General features: G+C 39.9%; 3 protein-coding genes across 8 annotated transcripts; all 3 read right to left on the bottom strand.

Annotated features, from left to right (window-relative positions):
* Positions 1–792: 792 nt before the first annotated feature.
* LOC104425004 lies at positions 793–5300 on the bottom strand. 6 transcript variants are annotated; one of them, XM_010037562.3, is made up of 6 exons: positions 5156–5300; positions 4960–5030; positions 4128–4254; positions 2407–3414; positions 1299–2291; positions 793–1223 (listed from the first exon to the last, which is right to left on the bottom strand). In XM_010037562.3, exons 4-6 carry the CDS (start codon positions 3388–3390, stop codon positions 1194–1196), a joined length of 2007 nt encoding a protein of 668 aa, XP_010035864.2. In that variant the 5' UTR covers positions 3391–3414; positions 4128–4254; positions 4960–5030; positions 5156–5300; the 3' UTR covers positions 793–1193. The 6 variants fall into 6 exon arrangements, with proteins under 6 accessions (XP_010035864.2, XP_010035866.2, XP_010035863.2 ...); XM_010037564.3 differs by lacking the exon at positions 4128–4254; XM_010037561.3 differs by lacking the exon at positions 5156–5300 and having other exon boundaries at positions 4960–5135.
* Positions 5301–11353: 6053 nt separating this feature from the next.
* LOC104427286 (G-type lectin S-receptor-like serine/threonine-protein kinase At2g19130) lies at positions 11354–13842 on the bottom strand. Its single transcript, XM_018864712.2, is given in 2 exon segments — positions 11354–12184; positions 12187–13842. Coding segments are annotated over 2 exon segments (2295 nt in total). The 5' UTR covers positions 13820–13842; the 3' UTR covers positions 11354–11522.
* A 6928-nt stretch (positions 13843–20770) lies between these two features.
* On the bottom strand, positions 20771–23031 carry LOC104425002 (G-type lectin S-receptor-like serine/threonine-protein kinase At2g19130). The gene is given in 2 exon segments (XM_010037560.3): positions 20771–21837; positions 21840–23031. Coding segments are annotated over 2 exon segments (2241 nt in total). The 5' UTR covers positions 23030–23031; the 3' UTR covers positions 20771–20786.

Here is a 23031-nt window from a genome sequence, read left to right as displayed (position 1 = left end):
GTTTTACATGTCCTTTCTAACTTCAATGTTGGGGCTTTTATTGCTTAATATTGAATCTGGTAAATTACTGTACTGAAAGCGGCCTACATTGGTAAATCACTTATTCGAATAGTAAGTTACTAACTTACAGTTAAAAGGAAAGGTTACTAACTGTGGTTTTATTTTCAACATAAATTCTTCACTTTGTCAGTAGCTTGTTAACGAGTAATTAGACTTGTGTTGCTAAGTTACTAATTTATAAAGAACTCGATAACTTAATAATGCGTTTATCGTCGATAGATTGCTAACATTATCGATAGATTACCATCAACATGCTTGACCAACAAGTCGCAGCTACATGAATTTACCAATGAGATCTAAATCTCACTGATCGTGTTACCATGTTACCGTGCACACGGAAATTTGTTTGTTGGAAAAGGAATATTGTTTTGGTTGGTGGAAAAGGATTATTATAACACTCAATAATGACGATGCCGATCCTGGTATCGCTCCCTCTTCCGAACAGAACCATGTGATGTATCTTGACCTAAATCACCCCATGATGAAATACGCCAGTGTCGTTTATCCCATTGATTATCCATGCAACAGACGTCTTGGAAGCAACATGGTACCGTCCGAAATCGAAAGTGCCCTTCTAAGATTCATGTGCTGCATAATGACATCATTGAATCGACAAGAGTTGAATTCTTTGCACACATCATTCCGTCTCCTTCAAGAAATTTCTACCTTGGCATGATTGAGAAGGATTTGAATTTTGGGGCAACGTTGCATCAAAGACACACCAAGGTACGATTGATATGAAGAACTTCCCTTGCTGATTAACGACATACAAGTACATAAAAGTAGTGAAATCATCCGTTTATTACAACCAGAGAACAGTGATTGCAATCCTCTTTACAAGAAAAAACGTGATGATGTCACAAATTGGTATACAGAAAGAATGATCTTTACAGAAAGACAATGCAATGCATTTCGTAGTTTTATTGTAAGAAGAGGGTAATTCTATTTACAATTCCTCTCGATATGCTGAGCAGAGTAGGCGTAGCAGAGAACCAACAACGAAGAGGCGGAATGGAAGTCTTTTTACCTTTTCTTGAGACAGAAGAACTTTGGGAAAAAGTGAAAAAGAGAAAGTGTTCAGATCATGCCATGAATGTGCAATTCCACATCCTTCAAAATTGGATCAGCTCTCTTCAGGCTTCTGGGATTGGCGGCAGTAGTTCCTGATGAACAAGTAGAATGAGCCTTTATCACAGTGGAAGAAATCATGATGATGACAAGAGAAGTTACAGAATTACCTCAGAGAACCGCAGATGCCCGTGGTGCACATTGGAAGATTTGACGATTGTTTCCCACTTGGGATCAACAAGAGCTAAATCTAAAGCACGGTTCCCATTTACAGCATCTACACCAAGAGGAGATCGTGAAGATGGCCTCTTGGAGGCAACGGAGGGCAACGCTCGCAATAACCATGAGTCTGACGGAGATTTTGGTAAGGGAGGGGGAAGAGGGAAGGGTGAACAGGCACTGGAAGGATTCTGCTGATCACCTAATCTCATAAGTGCCTCCCTTTCTAAGTCAATTTTACCATCTCTGCCTACTTTTGAGCTGGTCTCCTTCATGCCCGCTTGAGTAGGAGTTTGATCGTGTCTAGACAAGTCAACATCTATATCCTCATTCAATCTGTCAGAAGAAGAGAGTAAGGGGGAGTGTGTGGAATGCAAACCTTCAGATTCAGATATTTTCTTTTTCTCCAGGTGCTCGATGTTTCCAATATCCACAGAAGAAGAGTCCATTAAAAGAGCTTCATTAACTTTTTTACTAGTAGCCTTGATCTTGAGAACATCCCCCTCAGAATAAGATAGCTCCTTCTCATCTGAGGGATTTGTAGAACCTTGAGATTTTACAGCCTGCACTGTATCAACGTATACAGTTTTCTCAACCACAGGGCTCGTATTACCGGCCCCACATTCCGCACGCTCACTAGCTAATAATTCTCGGAGATTGACAAATCGCTTTTCTTCGGGATTGGAGGCCTTAACCTTGGAATTCTTGACATTCTCATGAGGACTAACTGATCTTCCCTGTCCTTGAACAACTGATTTAGAAAATCTGTTATGGTGCTCAAATTTTCCATTGCCTTGTAAACGTCCATATAATGATGACCCCTCTAATTTCTTGTTGCATTTACTTCGGCTCTGTGTGCTTTTCAGATCAAACTTATTTTCATGGAGCTCTGATATTAGGCAGCCACCAACTGATCGTTGTTCATCAGAAGCATTTTCTTTGTGCTATAAAGAAACAAGAAGATATGCTTTAGCAATTAACTTTAACAGCTGATAAAGAAGGACAAAACATAACTGACTACTAATTTAAAGAAACAGAAAACATGTAAAAACTATGTACCTTACTATGGGGTTCACCTTGATACTTTGCATATGTAGAATTAACTTGAGTTTTGTGCACAGTAAGCCCCACTGTTTGCGTCCTCATACCAGGTACTGGATTTAACAGACAGAACCGAGGTAATAACCCACAACCTTTAGTTGTTGAGGTTTCACTTTCATAGTAATCATCATCTTCACTTTCTTCTCCAACTCCGACTTGGGTCATTGGTAGAACAATTGGTTTAAGTACCTCGAGCTGACGGTTCTCAACCCCAACTGCTGCCTTCTTCACTGGATGCCTTGGTAGATCTTGTGCCACAGATTGCCTCCGGACTAAATGCAGAGGTGCTTCTGAAGCCATTGCCTTTGCTGCGGGCAAGAAACGACCCATCATGAAGTCCCTGGCTGGTGGATCTCTAGAGAACCGTCCAGATAGTCTCATATCTGAACCATCAACTCCACTCAAACCACTGACACTGCAGTTCAAGAAGAATGACTCAGATCGTGAAAATGTATCCAATGCATCTAAGTAGGCTTCATCACCATAATCTGATCCAGCAGTCCCTTTTTCCTCTGTGGTGTCTTTTTTTTTAACACCTTCATCATTTGATTGTGCATTTTCATAATTGAAAACCATATTTCTCATTTGAGATTGCACACCCATTGCACCATCGGAGGTTTTTTCAGAATCATGCTGCTTAACTCTTGCAATCCTCCCTGGTGGAAGCTTTGGGGCAGCAGGAGGGCATTGAGGAGTCTGACTCCGCGATAGGGATTCATTCTTAGGTCTTCCTGGACACTGTTCCCACACAAACGGAACAGTTCCTGGATTCCTTATCGGACCTGATTTTAGCTCTGATTTGTAAGGAGGAAGAGGAGGTATTGTAGGCAGTGACTTATCAGTTCTCCTTTTGTCCCGGCCCTCTACAGAGGCTACTGTGGACGAGAAACGCCTCACTGTAAGGAATGGCTGATTGAAATTTAGTTGTGTATCTTCCATCATATTTCAAATGTCACGTATACATTCCTGCAGAGTATTACCACAGAAAAAGGTCCCATAAGATGAATATTCTCATGAGATCATAGGCATATGTGGTCTCACAGAGTAACTTCGACTCAACATAGACTGTAGTTTTTATGTTATATAGACACAAATTTTTCCAGCTGTGCAAATGCATGCCAAATATGTTTTCCAACATTGGCGTGCTTTTGACATTGATTGGTTGGCTCTTCAAAACAAGCTAGATATTTTACACTTTCTAGATTCTCGCAGATCTAAGATTATATCAGTTATCAACCATCAAGATCTCATGAAATTTATCAAAGTCCTGCTGAAAAAAAAAAAAGGACAACTTCATAGGAAAATCTTGCTCATATTTTCTTCTTTTACTTTTATTAACTTCATCTTAATATGTTGCGTGAGAAGAAATCTCCATCTTAAGGTTCTCACTGAAATAAACAAGCTCACTCTCCCAAGCTCCAGTGCATTTTGAGTTCACCCTTTTTGATCCCCAACTCCTTTATAAGAAAATCTTGCATTTGAAGTTTTAAGACCACTTAAAGAATAAATTATTGATGAAACGAAGTTTCAAGACCCAAAAGAAACCAAGGCATCTCTCCAATTTCCCCAGAAACCAAGTTCCCTAAACCCAGGGTCAGAAATTTCACAACTAAGAATCTCCTCTATTACTGCAACAAAAGCTTAACAAGAAAACAGATAAGAGAATACAGGAACTTTGCCTGTTTGAGTTGAATGGTATCGACAATGCAGATGTTAATGGAACAGTTGACCAGCGCTAGCAGGGCGATTTGGATTCAGATTGCTTCTATCTAGGAGTCCAAGCTTCTTCTCTCATTCCTTAAAATACTGCATTCCAAGAGTTAAGGATGTAATGCAAGGACCCTATTGAAATTTATCCTCTGTTTGCCAATTGAAGACTTAATTTTTGAGCTTCAAATGACAGAAACAAAAGCATCTGCGACACTCGATCACCGAAATAGCCATCAAGAATCTATTATATTGAAATAAAATATTTTCCTTGAAGCTACGGAAAACCACAAAAACAGAAAGAAACAAGGAAAAAAGAAAAGGAAAACCAAAGCAGAATACAGAGAGAAACAAAACAACAAAGATCTAGTTTGATTTGAAGAGAACAAAAGAACACGCGTTAAGCTCTCTGAACTACACGCACCGCAATTTCGGTCCCACGCGGAGGAATGAGGAGAAATTCGAGACGCAACATCAGAGGCCCTTGCAGAAACTTGGGTTGCTCAGTTCGCAAGATCATCATCACCATCGGCATGCAATACTCCGAATAAAAATCTCAAGCAAAGAAACATAAAACACGACCCCTTCACGGAAAGAAGACGGAGGAATGCATAAAAATCCGGGAGAAGGGTCTCCGCATTCGCTCCCTCACGCCCATCGCCGGACATAAAAACCGCACAAGAACGCCGACCCGGCGGCCGTACGGGTACGAACGACGGGCGCGCGCTTCCGTACTCACGTACCCACATGCACCCGTGAACGTATCGCTAAACAAGCAAGCCCAGAGAGAGACAGAGGGATTACCTCGAGAGAGGAGCAGGGCAGAAGCGACTCTGTTTCTTGAAGAAGCGAGCGGGCCACTTGATGATGACGAGCTGTAAAAGCAGAGAGAGAGAGAGAGAGAGAGAGAGAGAGAGAATCGATACCTAATCATGCACCTGAATGAATTTGAATATGAAATGAATGAGAGGAGAGAGAGAGTAGGAAGAGAGGAACAAACCAAAGCCTGGCTTTGTACGCTTGTGTTTACTTCGTTGCTGGAGTTTCGATGGAAACTGCTCGTACGCCCGCCCGCCAGTGCCAAAAATAATAATAAAAAGCATCTTTTTCCCTTATCATCCCAAAAGCATCATCTTTTCCTTCTCCCTCTCTCTCTCTCTCTAGAAGTGTAGCATCTTTTTATTCGGAATCGACCTTTATTTGCGTGTCTTACAAAATCCAAGAATATGAAGTAAAACCGGCACCGCCTGTCTCGAGTCAAGTTGCCCACGTCGGTCGCCGGTGAGTCCCACAGAGCAGCCCGCGACGGTCAGGCCACCACCCACATCTACATTCAAAAGCTACTCGAGGGTTTGGGACGACATCGAAGTAACCGATGAGTTCTATTACGAGTTGAAGTTTCTTAGGGCTAAAACAACAATTTTCCCGACTAAGATCATAGAGCACTCAATTTCGAACTTTAAATTCAACTAGAACATTACTAACTCTTTCTCCATGAAAAATAAAAACTTTAGCCATTAAACTATTAGAGTTTGCATTGTATCTACCGTTAGCCATTGTTTCTAAACATCAGACCCAATAGAGGATGAAGATGCCATAATTACTCTTATGTTATTTCCCAACTTGGTAAGCTAGACATAAAAGGTACATGAAGTTTCGTTGAATATAGCATTTAATCAAGAAAGTTTAATTTATACTGAACACCATGTGTTCAGTGAGGGGGCAGCCTCTTCGACCCCCTTAAGGCTCATCATTTGATTAAATTTATCAAAATTATGTAACATATTCACATGGTGGTGCGTCAAATTATTGATGCTTAAATAAGCACCATACAATATATAATTTGATATAAATAAAAATTTATATAAAAAAAAAGGCAGGTAAGGGAGGTGTGGGTCTGAGAACTATCGATACGTAAGATGAAACAGTACGAGGGGGATTTCTTTAATTGAGGGACGCATTGCTTTTTTGGGGGGGAGCATGTGAGCGACAATTGTAAAGGGCCCGGGTGTTGCCGTCGCCATCACATACGTGATATCTTGTGTGTAAAGTTGGCCTTGGCTACCCGCCCGCATCGTCGCCCATGCACTTTGCTTTTTCTCCAATTATTGAACGTGAAAGAGCATACGGACACATACATAGTCAACTGAATCCAATAGACTTCGTGCAGAAAACCAGTGTTAATCTAGCCAGGTGACCGGTTGACTGAGAGTCGTGCTGGCCAGCCCATAGTACGTATGGCATAACAAAATCAAGATGTTTTGCCACTATCTTTAGGAGAAAAGGAAAGAAGAATTTTCGTTGATTCACGATTTCACACCCTTTTATCAATTATAATAAGGCATGCGTATCTACTTTGCAGTTAGGAACCTATAAAGTACGAAGCAATAAATTTGAAACAATGGCAGTCCACCCATTTCGTATGTAAATACCACGCAAACATTTGAGTGCACACGCGATGTGTGCTTTTGATGATCAATCATTTCGTTTCGAAATATGAAGCTAGTAAGTTTATGTTGCAAAATTCAATTTTAAGTCTTGATGTGGCAGACTATAATTGAATATATAAAAAGAAACCAAACCATCAAGAAATTGTCACGTTACTAGGCAATCAACTTCGTATTTCTAGTGCGTTTCCTCTTCCTTTTCCTTTCAAAAATGACAAAGTTTTGGACATGGTTTTTGGTTCCAAGTGAAGGAGTTTAGATACGCAGCTCCTTCACATGCCGGGGGTCCTCTGGAGTCAGTTTTCTCTATATAATTAGGTAAAGTTACTCCCTTTTAAATCTAAACAAATCAGTAACAAGCAAATTGGACCACTCAATTCGAGTATAGCATATTATTTTTCTATTGTTTCGCTCTTTCTTATTTCCTATTTTGTCCCTAGATGCATTTGTTCGCTATGCACGGCCACCAAGCAACCTCAACCGCCAGCCAAGACCGCACATTCGCCGCCCATCGATGTTACGCGACCCCACCCGAGTCACATGACGCCACTAATATTGCCATCCCCGTGCACCCCATTGCCAAGTTCCCTCTCTCTATGTCCCCCTTGTCGACTCAATGTGTCGCAAGTCGGCTGGGCTCGTGAGGCCGGACGACGATACATGGGAGTCATGACCCTGACCTTAATCCTCATTGAGAATAGGGAAGGGTTGGGCCACTAGAGGGGAGAGAGAGAGAGAAGTTGGAGTAGTAGAAGAAAGGTTTTCTTCCCAACGATAACTTGATCAGATAGCCCTAGTATTCCAAACCTTCTTTCTGGTGGAAGCGATTCCATCAATTTTTGTCACTAATAATGCAATCATTGAACATCTAAAGTTGTCATCACTTAATAAGTTGTCATCATAGATGAAATCTCAAAGTGAATCTGATCATCATTAGCAAATTCAATCGTTGTCGGTGTCGGTTGTTTTCCCATCTCTCAGGTAATCGTGGAGTTAGCCAACAAAAACCAAAAAACTAAAAAAATAAAATAAACAGACAATAAACAAATAAATGAATAATGTGACAGTACAAGATATACAACAAAAGCTGACGTGACGTGCTTTGACAGTATTCCATATCTTTCCAATGTAGTACTTCAAAAGAAAAAAAAAATCAATCCGTTATTGATTTCGTCGCCCGGGATTGAGTTGTGAATTCTTTAATCCCGATATAGGCGACTTGCCTTAAACTAGATTTAAGAGGTGGAATCTAAATTATCTAATATGTCTGCACAACATATTACTCAATGGGTATACTAAAGAAAGAAATTCTATATTAATCCATTCTTAAATTCATCAATTATATATCAGATACTAGAAATTACAAGTTGTTGAAACTAATCATGCGTTTAACAGGGCTTATTGGGAGGAAAGAAAAAAATTTAAACAAATTTTCTTTTTCCCATTCATGACCTTTATTTTTTAAAAGATAAATAAATAAATGAAAAGGACATTAACAATATAATTTCTGTTCAATTCTCTGATTGCATCCAAATAACATCACAATTTAATCCCTGAAATTCCTTCTTCTGCTAACCCACTTTATTAATATTTTATGATTAAGCTCGTCAGTGATGTTTCCAATGATTAAGCTTTGAACATGGAAATTATTATCTAAATTTAGGAATATGGAGTACATTTTGTCGCTTGAAATCCATCATGAAACTAGTTTCAACTTGTCACACCATGAATAATATGATACATTGATCTCGGAATCAATGACTTTCTATAGAATCGCGCATGTACACAAATGATCATGTCATTATGCGTCAGTTCCAAATAAAGACGGGTGAAATTCTTGATATTATTTTAATTGATGGATGCTTTTTAGGTGAGATCCGACTCATTTAAAATAAATATTTGTTCAATAACTGCACCCTCGGATGTTCATGCTAGTCGCACCATTGTTGATTTGTACAGCGTACACACATTATCTTTCATTCATATGAATTTTCTGAATCTCGTTGCCTAAAATTAAAGGTCCAAGACACAAAATTCTCACTCGATATTTAATTTACCTTGAAAAAAAAAAAGGCCCTCACTCCTACATCAAACATTTCTTACATGGGAGGAAATTACTAAAAAAAAAAAAAAAAAAAAAAAAAAAAAAGTCATAAATTTTATTGCAATTGTATAAATTCAGTCATAAATATTTTTTTGGCCAAATTAATCATAAACATTTTGTAATTAGGCAAATTCAGTCAATCCAACTAATTTTGGCAAGCCAACACTAACACGAACAATTTTTAATAATATTTTATTTTATTTTTCCAATTTTTTATTTAATTTTCCTCTTTCTTTTTCTTTTTCCTTCTTTTCCTTTTTTTTCTCCCAATAGTGCCAGCAAGCCTCCAGCAAGGGCCGTGAAGCCCTCACCATGACCTTGGGGGCTACCTTTGCCCTTGGCCAAGAAGGCCTTGGTGAGGCTGGCCTTGCCTACGGCTCATAGGTCTCACCTAGATTTGGATGAGGCTAGGTGAAGGCTATGACCCTTGCTAGCCATCGATGAAGGCTTCACAGCTCTTGTTTAGTGACCAGTGAGCCTTCCTGGAGCCTTGCTGGCACTGTTGGAAAAAAGGAAAATGAGGAAAAAAAAAAAAAGGAAAAAGGAAAAGAAAATAACAACTAAAAAATCCAAAAATATATATTATTAAAAACTATCTACGTCGATTACTTGGATTACTTGGATGCCAACTATCAAAATTGATTGAATGGATTGAATTGATACAATTATAAAATGTTTAAGACTAAATTAACAAAAAAAAAATTATGATTGACCATCATAATTGTAATAGATTTAAAATTTGCTCGATAATTCTATCATTGTATGGACAAAACCAAAATTGATGCTCTTTATTGGCCGATGTGGATGGCTGCGAGTCCTCTACCCTATTGCTCTTCAAGATAACTCCACAAATCTTAAAAGTTGACTCGTAAAAATGAAATTATAATCGGTGGTTAAGATATGTCGGTATACAAAGAAAAGTACCGTGTTAGATAAAAGATCTTCCCCCGATGAAGATCTGACCAACTATATAGATTCTCCATACATCCTAACCCTCGAAATAACTTATCCGAGTGGGCATATATTTTACTTCTCATCCTCGAACTTGACTAAGATCTGAAGTGAGGAGGAGTCAATAATTTATCACCCTTCACTCTAAACTTAACACAAGTTGAGGTTGCCAACCTACCTAACTCAAATTAAAATAAATGGAAGGTGACAAGAAACAAATGAATTTAGTAAACGGGAGGCTCTGTCTGCTCTCGTGGGATCACATTGACTCCCACGTAATAATATGAATAAATCAATTCGGGGCGGCTCTAACAGTCTCATCCGTGCCACCGCTACCGCCGGTCCAAGGTCAAAACAAATCCCCGAAATCCCAAAAAGAAACTCATTCCTCAATGGCGTCGTCGTCTCCGCGTGTCTTCAAGTTACTAATAATCGCGTTCAATTATTGTCACCGGCTGCTTTCAGGGACGGGACGTCTCGACCTGGGGGTCGTTTTCGCGTCGGTGGTGGCGCTGTCCGTGACACGGAGCTCGCTTACAGCGATGCACAAACCAGGATTCGCCGCTCACACTCCCTTGCATGCTAAATCCATCGCCATCTTTATACCGCATTCATGGCGTACGCGTTTTCTCGGGCAAAGTGAGCTACTGAGTAAAAGAGGGTCTCAGTGCCTTTTCAAAGATCTTAAATCTTTTTCCATCTGCTTAAGATAAGTGTTTTATGAAATTGTGCACCTAAGTCGATGAATGTATTTCATCCGTTACATATTCAGTGTTTATATTCGAATATCTTCAATTTGGCAGTGACATTCAAGAAACATCAAATCTTGGGAAATATTTATCATTTTATACATACAATTACTTTCGACAATATGGCTTTATACAATGGTGCCACGTATGTATAGGACTTACAAGGTGCTAAGACTAAATGAACCCATGTCTATATTCACGATTAAGGAGTTAACTTTTGCTGTGATAAAATGGATTGGAGAGGGACATGTTTGTTGTATACAAAACCTCTTGATGAGATTGTTCTTGTTCTATATAATAAAGAGAAGGTAATCCATTAGATTATCTGATCTCTATTAATTTGCTAATGACTTGTTACTTTCCCATTGAAATTAACCGTATACACCTTCGTCTACATTTGTTCATACATATGTAATGGTGAGCCATGCAAGTTATCGCATTCCTAGCAATTGATTTTTTGTCTTGGAACTTTTGGTGAGTTTTGCCTCTCTCGCTGCTTTTTTTTTTTTTTTTTTCACATAAACATTGCTCTTATGATTTTGCGGGAGCAAGGCACTACCCTCCGGACCATGGGCCGTTCAAAATATTGCAATCTGCACATCTGGACCAAGACCAGAGGCCGAAACCTTGCAACTCCGAGAGGCCCAGACATTGAATAAGAAGAGGCTTTTCTATTGGTGGATGTCAGTCCCCCATCAACCGAAGCAACATCTGTAGATCATCCGACGGACCATGTAAGGCGGGTCTAAGCTTTCACAATTCTAGCATTTGATTTTTTGTCTGGGAACTTTTGGTGAGTTTTGCCTCTCTTTCTGTTTTTTTTCTTTTTCTTTTTCTGCTAAGAGCATGTTTGCCTTTCTTACTTTTTTTTTTCCTTTTTCTGCTACGAGGAAGAAGAAGAAATGTAGAAGGGCATGGTTGCGTTTTTATATTACGAATGGCCTCGGTCAAAGAGGTACATAACTGTAACTGAACAAGAGGAGAAGTACATAGATGTAGAAGTACATAGTTGAGTCTTTATATTACAAATCAGCTGTAACTGTGGAAAGTCAAAGGAGGATGAATTGGGGGCTACATGATGCCCATGAATTATCACACAGGACATAGCGCTTTGTTTTATGCCTCAATCTCATCACTTCCTACCAGTTTCAACAAAATTCTTGGGATTGGAGGCTTTTCTACTGCCATAACCCCCTCCAAAATATGAACTACCTGAGACATGGTCGGTCTATCTTTCTCGCTGTCTTGAATGCACCAACAAGCCACTTTGCATGCTCTGCACAATTCTTCCATCTCCACTAGTCCTTCCAATCGGCGGTCCACAAGTGGCAAGACTTCTTCTCCTTTGGCTATTGACTTAGCTACCTGAAGCGGTAGATAATCGCGCATATCACTATTCAGCTCCTCAATGTTTCTCTTTCCTGATATGATCTCAAAGAGCAGCTTTCCATAGCTAAAAACATCGACTTTCGACGTGATGGCTCCTCCTGAAATCCATTCTGGTGCGAGGTACCCTCTGGTTCCCCTCATGGTGGTAATTACGCAGCTGACATCCCGTCCCAGGAGCTTTGCGAGGCCAAAATCAGCAATCTGTGGCGCGAGTTCTGAATTCAACAGTATATTCTCAGGCTTGATGTCGCAGTGTATAATGCGATCTCGACACCTCTCGTGGAGGTACCCCAATCCTTTAGCAATCCCAATGGCAATGCCGTATCTGGTTTTCCAATCAAGGGCGTTGGAACCTTTCTGAAACAAATGAGCTGCAAGCGAACCATTTTAAGGTACTCATAAACTAGGAACCTCTTCGACTTGTCTGCACAAAAACCGCGAAGTCGAACCACATTGACGTGCTGTATCATTCCAATAGTTCTAACTTCGGCAAGGAACTGTTTGTTACTCGTGTTTTGGTTTGCAAGTTTCTTCACTGCTATAGGAGTTGAGTCTGGCAGTGCTCCCCGGAAAACAGAACTAAACCCGCCTTCCCCAATTTTCTCAGAGAAGTTCTTTGTTGCCTTCTTCAGAACTCGATATTCAAAATGCAGCAAATGATCGTCCACTGCAGTAGCAGACGGTCTTGTCCAAATAGTAACCAGCGACACACTAAGGAGCACGAGAAAAGCTAAGGACACAACAACTGCTGCTATGAATTTCAAACTGGGTTTCCCCTTTTTCTTAATCTCCTCCTTCCAATCCAACACCGCGATCCGGACATAGAAATCTTTAAATACTCCATCATTGGCTGAACGTTGAACTAAAAATCTCTCATCCGTCCATATCCGACAGTTAGCAGTGTAAGCGAATGCACTGCACGAACAGTTGCTCAAGCACAATAACCTGCATGCATCAATGTTTTCCACCACAAGCGAATCATAATTATTTGGCAATTGTGTACGAGTCATGAGGAAAAAAATATCTTTCCTGTCTCCACTACATTTCGACGCGTTTCTCCTATTGCATTGGCCCGGATGATCTTCTGGCTTCAGATCATCTGAGGATCCAAGAGCACAATCACAAAGCGGTGCATCACTCTGATTGCAGTTAGAAGCAGCACCACAAAAGGGGTAAATCTCACACTTTTGTGTTGGGTATGCCCAAAGCACTTTCCATTCCTGGATATTCTTTGCCCATACTAACTGCTTGAGCAGCCCCGTTGGTTCAATTACAATCCTAGAAAGATTATAAGGAGCAATTGCGGAATATTTGGAGAAACTCTCATTCTCATTCGAAACAAAGGTGTAGTTTATCACGTTTTCTACTGTCAGTGAAGACCGACGCCTGTAATCGTCCCCAGTCCAGTCGCCACCAATCCAGTAGGCTTCCGACCTGTTAAATAGCGAAAGAGCTCCTTCTGCTCCCATGGATGTAGAGAATATTCCGGAAGTTGGATCATTTAAATTTCTCCACGCCACCAGAACTGTCTTTTCGGAAGTGTTGAATTTAAACTTGGCACCTGGCAACCACGTATCAGTGGGATGATCAAAACTCTGCCAAACTACACTAGACACATCGGATGTCTTCCTTAAAATGAAGTTTCCATTGTCAAGGAGCACTCCTGAAGTCGAATTAGGCATGAGTGATGTCGAACCAGTCGACCAGATTTGACGCTTGGATGAAGCGAGTATGACTAAATTACCGTCCCAGAGGAGCTTCAACTCTGAGGAGAATGGGTCGGACACTGGATGGTTCCTATTTGCGACCCAAACCAGAGTCTTTTGAGGTAATCCTTTGTACCAAATGCCAACATAGTAGTTACCAGTGTTACCTGGTGAAAAGAAGCCCATCTTAAATGTTCCTCCTCGAGAGATTAATGTCCGGTTTCTGGAGAGAAACTCGCCGGGCAAGATGGTGTCTGTGTTCATGGACAAAGAGGAGCCTAATGAAACAGAGAAAAGAAGCAAAATATGAGGAAACATATCTAAGTTTCCACCGTCGCTCTCCCTTTTGCAACAACGATTTTGACATGGTGGAGTTAGCAAACTCTTAAGTCTTTCTCTGTATGTGTTAAATCTTGACTTCTCATTAGACAGCGGTCTTTGGGGAGTTGCCAGTCCAACAAGGCTGCGTTGAAAGCGACAAGAACTGGCTGTTTCTATTGTGGGGCGGCTTGAATTCTAGCAGTTGGGTGGGAAACGCTGAGTATTTCAGAGAAGGTTCCTTCGTTTGATGGACATTGGTGGCGGCTCAATGGAGGGATGGGTTACCTGATCGAGAAGATCTGTTGGGGGTCATCTGTCATTGAAATGTAAAAGTCAACCAATTAACATAAAGTCAAGTCAAAATATTGATGTCTGAGGACCAACGGAAGGTTCCATCAGTGGAAATTACGCAGAGAGTGTGGTTCATAGCTTTCACATTATTAGCGTAGGAAGGATTCTAAATTTGACAAATTGGCTCTGTCTAGGAATCAGCTTTAGTATTTGTGAAAATGAGCTATTGTGCCCTAAAATCAGTAAATTGAATCAAAATCCTTGCAAGAGAGGAATCTACGGTGAAATTCATTTCAAGGCCAATATATCATCAGTGCTGTACCAATAAATAGCCCCAAGGATTATATTACTAAAATCTTGTAGAACCGATAGTACTATTGTTAATTTGCCTTCAATTTATACAATCATACACAACTATATTCCGCATTCTTGTTATCGTGCTCATGCCGATGACTTCTAAAAATTGTTAAAAGTACTTGAAGAAGATGAGAATGTTTAAAGTCCTATCTCTGTCTCAACATCATAAACTCACGTCTCTACCGGATACAAGAGTGGTTTTGGGGAAGTTGAAAGTAACGTGACTTCTAAAGTTGAAAGTAATGTGACATCTGTATCGGATACAGCAGGAACGTATATTTCGCATTCCGCAACTATTCATAGCAGAGAACTCGGTCCTGAGGAGACCTCAGCGATAGGCAAACTTGCGACATCTAAAGTTGGACGAACAAGTCCTCGACCATGTTTGCTGTGTCTGCATTTTCATTCTCCTTGGACCGTCTCCCAGATGCCCCTGCTAAAAAACTTCCCAAAGGCTGCATATTTGATAATCTATATCAGTTACTAATTTCACGTTTGGAGTCTTAATTAATTTGGTGCTTCGATGAGGATGTCACGCTGCATAATCAATCGAACTAATTAATTCGGTTAATTATGATCCGCTCTTTGTGATTTTTATTAGATATTTGTTGATATATATGATCGAAGTGAGCTATATTGCATATCTTTAATATTCGACTTACTCTGTGAAAGCTGATTTTTTTTTTTTTGAAATTGTGTTTCATGCAAGGTTATCATTTTATATTCTCTACGTGATACTATATCTATTGTCATTGCTTTTTGATCATGACAAAAAGGAGAGAGAATATAAATATGCAAATGTGTTGATTGGTTAATATTATAATATTGAGCTGCGATTATTTTTGCTGTCTTTTGATTCAAATCATATTTTTTGAAAATCTAAAATTTGATGGTTGATTTATCATTATTTTAGAAAATATGATTACACATCTGCATATTCAAATATTGTTTTGTCATCATCAAAAAAATTGGAGATTGTTAGGGAAATCCCTTATGATGTTTTGAATATGACAAAATAAATCAAAGGCTACTAACGTGTTTAATGGTTAAGTAATATACTATGCAAATGATAAAAGTCTGAAAACTACCAGAAGACTAAACATAATACATGTCCAAAGTCTATTATAAAGATTTTCAGATTTCTGTGTCAAAGTCTAAAAACTGCCAGACTTTAGTGTCAAAGTCTGTTCTACATCAGAATATGCCTACTCTAACAAATTTCAAACTAAACGTGAATGAAGAACCAGAAGATAGACTCTATATTGAAGATAAATTTATCTTAAAGTTAGATTTGTTCAGAAGCAAATTATGTTCAAACTTACGTCCAGATTGTAAAGTCTATTTCAGACAGAAGAGGCTCAGACTTTACTTCGGTCTAAAGACTCTCAAACTTTATATCCATAACGAGACAGATCGTAACAGAAGCCCCAAACATATAACGGCTAGTAATCTGGTTTGGATTCTACATCAAGATTGATTTGATTAACTCAATCTAATTTATTGATAATTGGATATTAAAGATGAGAACTTTTTATACGAAGAAGCTTTACTTATGGAAACCGAGATTTTATTTGTATGGTCGATTAGAATCAATTTGGGATTCTACTTCTATCACTTAACGTCTATCAAATCTTCTAGATACAGATATGTCCAATGGGTAGATTGGAAGACAATCGTCGAGAAATTGTCCAACGGCTAGTTTGGAAGTGGAGGAGTATTTAAGGAGACCAGGGACCAATAAGTAAGTAAGAGATGAAGCATAGAATTTATAATTCCTAAGTCTGAGCGACCTTCAATAATACACTTGTCTCTTGTGAGTTTAAACATTTGTAATCGTGAGAGAAATACCAAAAGAGTGACTTAGTGAGATATTGTGATTTAGCACTAAGTGTTTGCACTCAAAGTTATAATCTTTTGTTGATTGTATAGTGGAATTCAGCCAGAAGGCTGTTAGCGTGAGAGAGTGGACATAGACTTGATCTAAGCCGAACCACTATAAACCTTGTATTCTTATTTTCTTCCCTAAACTCATTTATCTTGTTCGTGGTTATATTTAACTGCTAAAATCTGAACTCGCTCCAAGTCTGTTATACTTCACAGTTTCAAAAGTCTGTTATTCTTCAGACTCAGTTTTAGAAACAAAATATTTCTATTATTCCTTGCGAAAAATTGTCTCCACACCTATTCACCCCCCCTCCCTTTAGGTGTTCATACTAGCACTTTCAAATATGACCAACCCTACGAGTTCCCCAAACATCTTGACCCTCGAAATAACTTATCCAATAAGGTATATGATTTTACTTCTCATTCTCGAACTAAGATCTGAAGTGAGGAGGATTCAATAATTTATCACCTTCCACTCTCTAAATTAAACACAAGTTGAAGTTGCCAACTTACCTAACTCGCATTATCATAAATGGAGCTAGACAAAAAAGAAATGAAATTTAGTAAATTGAGGCTCTGTAAGCTAGGACAGCTCTAGCAATCTCATATGTGCCATTGCCATCGCCAAGATAGGAGAACAATAATAACCTGAACAACATCGGATTAATGCAATAAAACAAAATAATCTCCCATTTTGTGTAAATCTAATAAGAACCAATATAATATAGCAAACTAAATACCAAGTATGTAAACACAAGGGAGTTTTTTACGTGGAAAATCTCCTCGGTGTGAGAAAATAAAAAAACCACGGGATCGGAGTCCACTCAAAATATTCACTATCAACAAAATCAAGTGAACAAAGTTCTTCTCTAGTAAATACTAGCGATATGTAATAGCAAAGATCTCAAGAATATCATTCTTGGCAATACACATAAATTTCACAAGAAACCAATGACAAATCTGACCCAAAAAAAAAAATCGAGTTTTGATCAACCTATGAGAAACCTCATGTAGGGCGTTTCAAACAAAAATCAATGCATTCGGATTTGAGAAGAATGCGCCACGAACAAGTTGACAAAATTTCAGCTCAATCGAACCATGAATTGACCTTCGATACCAGTTTGATGTAAATAAAACTTTTTCCTACATTCTAGATTTTATGCTCTCTCTTTCTCTCTCTCTCTCTCTCTCTTTTGTTGCTACTTCTCAACTAACATTCTTTGCAACTACCACATAAAAAAATAGCAAAAAAATTTATTTCCTCATATGACTTATTATATGGGTTCAAATCGTTTTGGGCTTATAATTCATTAGGCTTCCTATTGACTTGTTTCTTTCCCATTGAAATTAGCCGTACATACATACATCTACATACGTACGTACATATGTATAAATACGGTAAACCACACAAGTTTTAATATTTCTATCAACTGATTTTTTGTCTAGGAACTTTTTGGTGAGTTTTGCCTCTCTCACTCCTTTATTTGCCCCATAAACATTATTCTTACGAATTTGCGGGGAAAGAAGAAGAAGCAGCAGCAGCAGCTAAGTTACAGCCTGGGACGAGATTTAATGTCCTATGATTTCCAAAGCAAAGGAACTTGGGCCGTTCAACGATATTGCAATTTGCACATGTCTGGACCAGAACAAGAATTCCCAGAGGCCCGGTCAGTGAATGAGAAGAGGTTTTTCTATTGGTGAATCTCAGTCCCACCTCGACCGAAGCAAATTTTCCAATTTTTGGATGGCTCAGCCTTTACAGGCTGAGTCTCTACCATTCCTCTAGTGTCAACCATTTCCCGAGGAGGTCTCTCTGTGTAGAGGCTTTGAGATTGGACCAATGCTAGGATGAAGGTTTAGCTCCAAGGTTAATCATTTGCATCAATCTGGACTTCTTCGAACTCCATAAGCACAGATGCGCCCCCCATGGCCAGTTAGTTGGGCCACAAATGAAATTTGTTAAGTCCTGATTGATGTGGATTCAAGTGGTGCTACTCAAAGCAATTTGTGTTCCATGAGTCTTCGACAGGGATAAACAACAATAATTAAATGCAATTATGGCTTCAACTGATGGAAGATTCATCAGTAGCTTACTGTGATTCTTTTGAGGTACTCTTATCAAATAAGCAATAATGGATGCAATGAGCCTCTTTTAACTCCGTTGTGAAAGACGAGTTCACCCAGTTTCTTTTCTGGGTTACAAATATGAGTTCACCATTTGAGCACAATCCATACACTTCACATCAGACATCAGACAACATCGTCAGAGTGATCCATCCATTCGTTGGGACAGGGTCTTAACTTGCCTTCTGTAGAGAGAACCAAATTTCGTCGGTGTTTGACAATCGACGATTTCCTCAAAAGATTTTAAGATTGTGACTCCCTGATATACAAACATAAGTACATAGATTTGATGTGTGACATGGTTCTCAAGCTTCGCCTGACAAGATTTATAGGAAGTATATTGTCATGACCATCACAATGGGATCCCAAAGTACGGAAGATATGGGGTTTGACAGTGACGAATAACGCATACTGCTTTGTGCATACAAATATCCGACGGATGAATGCTACAGGTAGCAACACCATGCGATTCTTTTTGTTCACTTTGGTGTAAAGATGAATACTTTGCTAAATATTCAAGTAATTTGGTGAAAAGTCTGCATATATAGATGAATGAGATGTTAATTCTTCAAGATGATTCGACGGAAAATTCATAAAACCAAATGACCTATAAGATGAGTTGATATCATGCCGAGGAAAGGACAAGAGTGAGATGGCACATTCATAACATTATTTTCGCAAACATAGAGATCTAAGAGATGAAGCAGGATGAAAAACTTAACAGATGAAAATAAAAAACTGGAAGATCTGATGGTAAGATGTTGGCCTCGTGCTCATTGTAACCTTCTTTAGGTAAGTTTCACTTGAATTTGGTGGCGGACTAGATGTCGCCGTCTTCCGGTAACCAAGCTAGTTTGGAATCTGAAATTGCCCTCAGCTGAGGGTCGAGTTTCTGCCACTTATCCTCCAAGCAAACCATGTAAAGAAATATGTGATCAAAGACGAGACCTTCGCAGGACAAAGGGACGTCCTTCAAGAACTCCACATTCCCAGGAGACAATGCTTCAGGAAGACAAGGCGGGACGTCAGGACATATGCAACTAACGTGATCTTCATATTCACAAGGAGCACAATAGTAGATCCACAAGTCAGGACGTCTCTCTGTCTCGCAGACTCCACGGTAGTACTCATCTGTACCGTCTTTGGGAGGAGGGCTTAGAATGAGCGGATGATAGTTACGGTATTTAAGTGCGACGCTGGAGGGCAAATAAAGAGTGCTTCTCGCATGTAAAATGAAACTATTCCATGTCGGCTAGTGAGACTTTCTTGTATTCACCCAATACTTTACGGTCGGTTCTTTTACTAGCAACCATTTGAAATTTTTCAGGTCAGGCTGCTCATAGGCTAATCAAATTTCATCGGTAAATTACTTGAATCTGGCTATATTACGATGCATTCAATTAGTTAGAGCAGTTAATTAAGTCAAGGTGCTGTAGTTGAGTATCTTGCGATTCTATAGTTGAATTTTTTTTGTATCTAGTTACATGTATTAAAATGGAATATTATAAAGAGAATATGACGCTGAAAGTTTTGTGCTCTAAATGTTTCAAACATGGACAGCGATCCTTGGTACCAGGGCAGCCCAAATGGCTGCGTGTCTCTAGCAGACTCACACAAGCATCTGGACCAGGAACAGAGGCCAAAGCTTTTGCAGTACAATGTAGCCAACCTACGAATAAGAAGTGGTTTTCCACAAAGGTGAGTTTTGAGTCCCACGACGGTTGAAGCAAGAAATGGAGATAATCTTATGGACTTGGTTATTTAATAGTTGTTTGATAACGCAGCTACGTGGTGTGCACAGAGTGAGCACAGAGTGAACTATTTTTTCGCCTTTTATTAAAGAATACCTCTTTTTGGATGACTCTTGCCTCTATGACCGGAGCCTCTACCCACTTTCAAGTGTCAACCGTTTCTAATGGGAGGGATGGCTCATATAAATAATGTTTAAACAAGAGGGCAAAGATTTTGCATTGTTTGTTTAAACAGTTCATCTAATTTCATTTGGAGCATACACATAAGCTGAATAGATGACCAACTCCTTCACTGGATCTTCTGCTGCAAGAGGATGGAGAAATATGGTATTAAATGGTTTGGAGCTGCAATTCTGGAAAGCATGATACAGATCCTAGACCAGTGAGTCCATCAGCGACATTAACTGTTTTGTCTTTATATTTCAGTGGCCACAATGGTTACCGTAATTTATTGGCCATGGAGGTACACAGCTTGTAACTGTGGAAAGTCAAAGGAGGATGAATTGGGGGCTACATGATGCCCATGAATTATCACAGAAAGGGCATAGCGCTTTGTTTTATGCTTCACTCTCATCACTTACTACAAGTTGCAAGAAAATTCTTGGGATTGGAGGCTTTTCTACTGCCATAACCCCCTCCAAAATATGAACTACCTGAGACATGGTCGGTCTATCTTTCTCGCTGTCTTGAATGCACCAACAAGCCACTTTGCATGCTCTGCACAATTCTTCCATCTCCACGAGTCCTTCCAATCGGCGGTCCACAAGTGGCAAGACTTCTTCTCCTTTGGCTATTGACTTAGCTACCTGAAGCGGTAGATAATCGCGCATATCACTATTCAGCTCCTCAATGTTTCTCTTTCCTGATATGATCTCAAAGAGCAGCTTTCCATAGCTGAAAACATCGACTTTTGACGTGATGGCTCCTCCTGAAATCCATTCTGGCGCGAGGTACCCTCTGGTTCCCCTCATGGTGGTAATTACGCAGCTGACATCCCGTCCCAGGAGCTTTGCGAGGCCAAAATCAGCAATCTGTGGCGCGAGTTCTGAATTCAACAGTATATTCTCAGGCTTGATGTCGCAGTGTATAATGCGATCTCGACACCTCTCGTGGAGGTACCCCAATCCTTTAGCAATCCCGATGGCAATGCCGTATCTGGTTTTCCAATCAAGGGCGTTGGAACCTTTCTGAAACAAATGAGCTGCAAGCGAACCATTTTTAAGGTACTCATAAACTAGGAACCTCTTCGACTTGTCTGCACAAAAACCGCGAAGTCGAACCACATTGACGTGCTGTATCATTCCAATAGTTCTAACTTCGGCAAGGAACTGTTTGTTACTCGTGTTTTGGTTTGCAAGTTTCTTCACTGCTATAGGAGTTGAGTCTGGCAGTGCTCCCCGGAAAACAGAACTAAACCCGCCTTCCCCAATTTTCTCAGAGAAGTTCTTTGTTGCCTTCTTCAGAACTCGATATTCAAAATGCAGCAAATGATCGTCCACTGCAGTAGCAGACGGTCTTGTCCAAATAGTAACCAGCGACACACTAAGGAGCACGAGAAAAGCTAAGGACACAACAACTGCTGCTATGAATTTCAAACTGGGTTTCCCTTTTTCTTAATCTCCTCCTTCCAATCCAACACCGCGATCCGGACATAGAAATCTTTAAATACTCCATCATTGGCTGAACGTTGAACTAAAAATCTCTCATCCGTCCATATCCGACAGTTAGCAGTGTAAGCGAATGCACTGCACGAACAGTTGCTCAAGCACAATAACCTGCATGCATCAATGTTTTCCACCACAAGCGAATCATAATTATTTGGCAATTGTGTACGAGTCATGAGGAAAAAAATATCTTTCCTGTCTCCACTACATTTCGACGCGTTTCTCCTATTGCATTGGCCCAGATGATCTTCCGGCTTCAGATCATCTGAGGATCCAAGAGCACAATCACAAAGCGGTGCATCACTCTGATTGCAGTTAGAAGCAGCACCACAAAAGGGGTAAATCTCACACTTTTGTGCTGGGTTTGCCCAAAGCACTTTCCATTCCTGGATATTCTTTGCCCATACTAACTGCTTGAGCAGCCCTGTCGGTTCAAGCACAATCCTAGAAAGATTATAAGGAGCAATTGCGGAATATTTGGAGAAAGTCTCATTCTCATTCGAAACAATGGTGTAGTTTATCACGTTTTCTGCTGTCACTGAAGACCGACGCCTGTAATCGTCCCCAGTCCAGTCGCGTCCAATCCAGTAGGCTTCCGACCTGTTAAATAGCGAAAGAGCTCCTTTTGCTCCCATGGATGTAGAGAATATTCCGGAAGTTGGATCGTTTAAATTTCTCCACGCCACCAGAACTGTCTTTTCGGAAGTGTTGAATTTAAACTTGGCACCTGGCAACCACGTATCAGTGGGATGATCAAAACTCTGCCAAGCTACACTAGACACATCGGATGTCTTCCTTAAAATGAAGTTTCCATTGTCAAGGAGCACTCCTGAAGTCGAATTAGGCATGAGCAATGTCAAACGGGTCGACCAGATTTGACGCTTGGATGAAGCGAGTATGACTAAATTACCGTCCCAGAGGAGCTCCAACTTTGAGGAGAATGGGTCGGACACTGGATGGTTCCTATTTGCGACCCAAACTAGATTCTTTTGAGGTAATCCTTTGTACCAAATGCCAACATAGTAGTTACCAGTGTTACCTGGTGAAAAGAAGCCCATCTCAAATGTTCCTCCTTGAGAGATTAATGTCCGGTTTCTGGAGAGAAACTCGCCGGGCAAGATGGTGTCTGTGTTCATGG

Source organism: Eucalyptus grandis, chromosome 11, assembly GCF_016545825.1.
Source record: "Eucalyptus grandis isolate ANBG69807.140 chromosome 11, ASM1654582v1, whole genome shotgun sequence".
In the NCBI taxonomy this organism is placed as follows: domain Eukaryota; kingdom Viridiplantae; phylum Streptophyta; class Magnoliopsida; order Myrtales; family Myrtaceae; genus Eucalyptus; species Eucalyptus grandis.
Note: the sequence above shows the minus strand (reverse complement) of the source record. Positions and strands in the feature narration are given on the sequence as shown.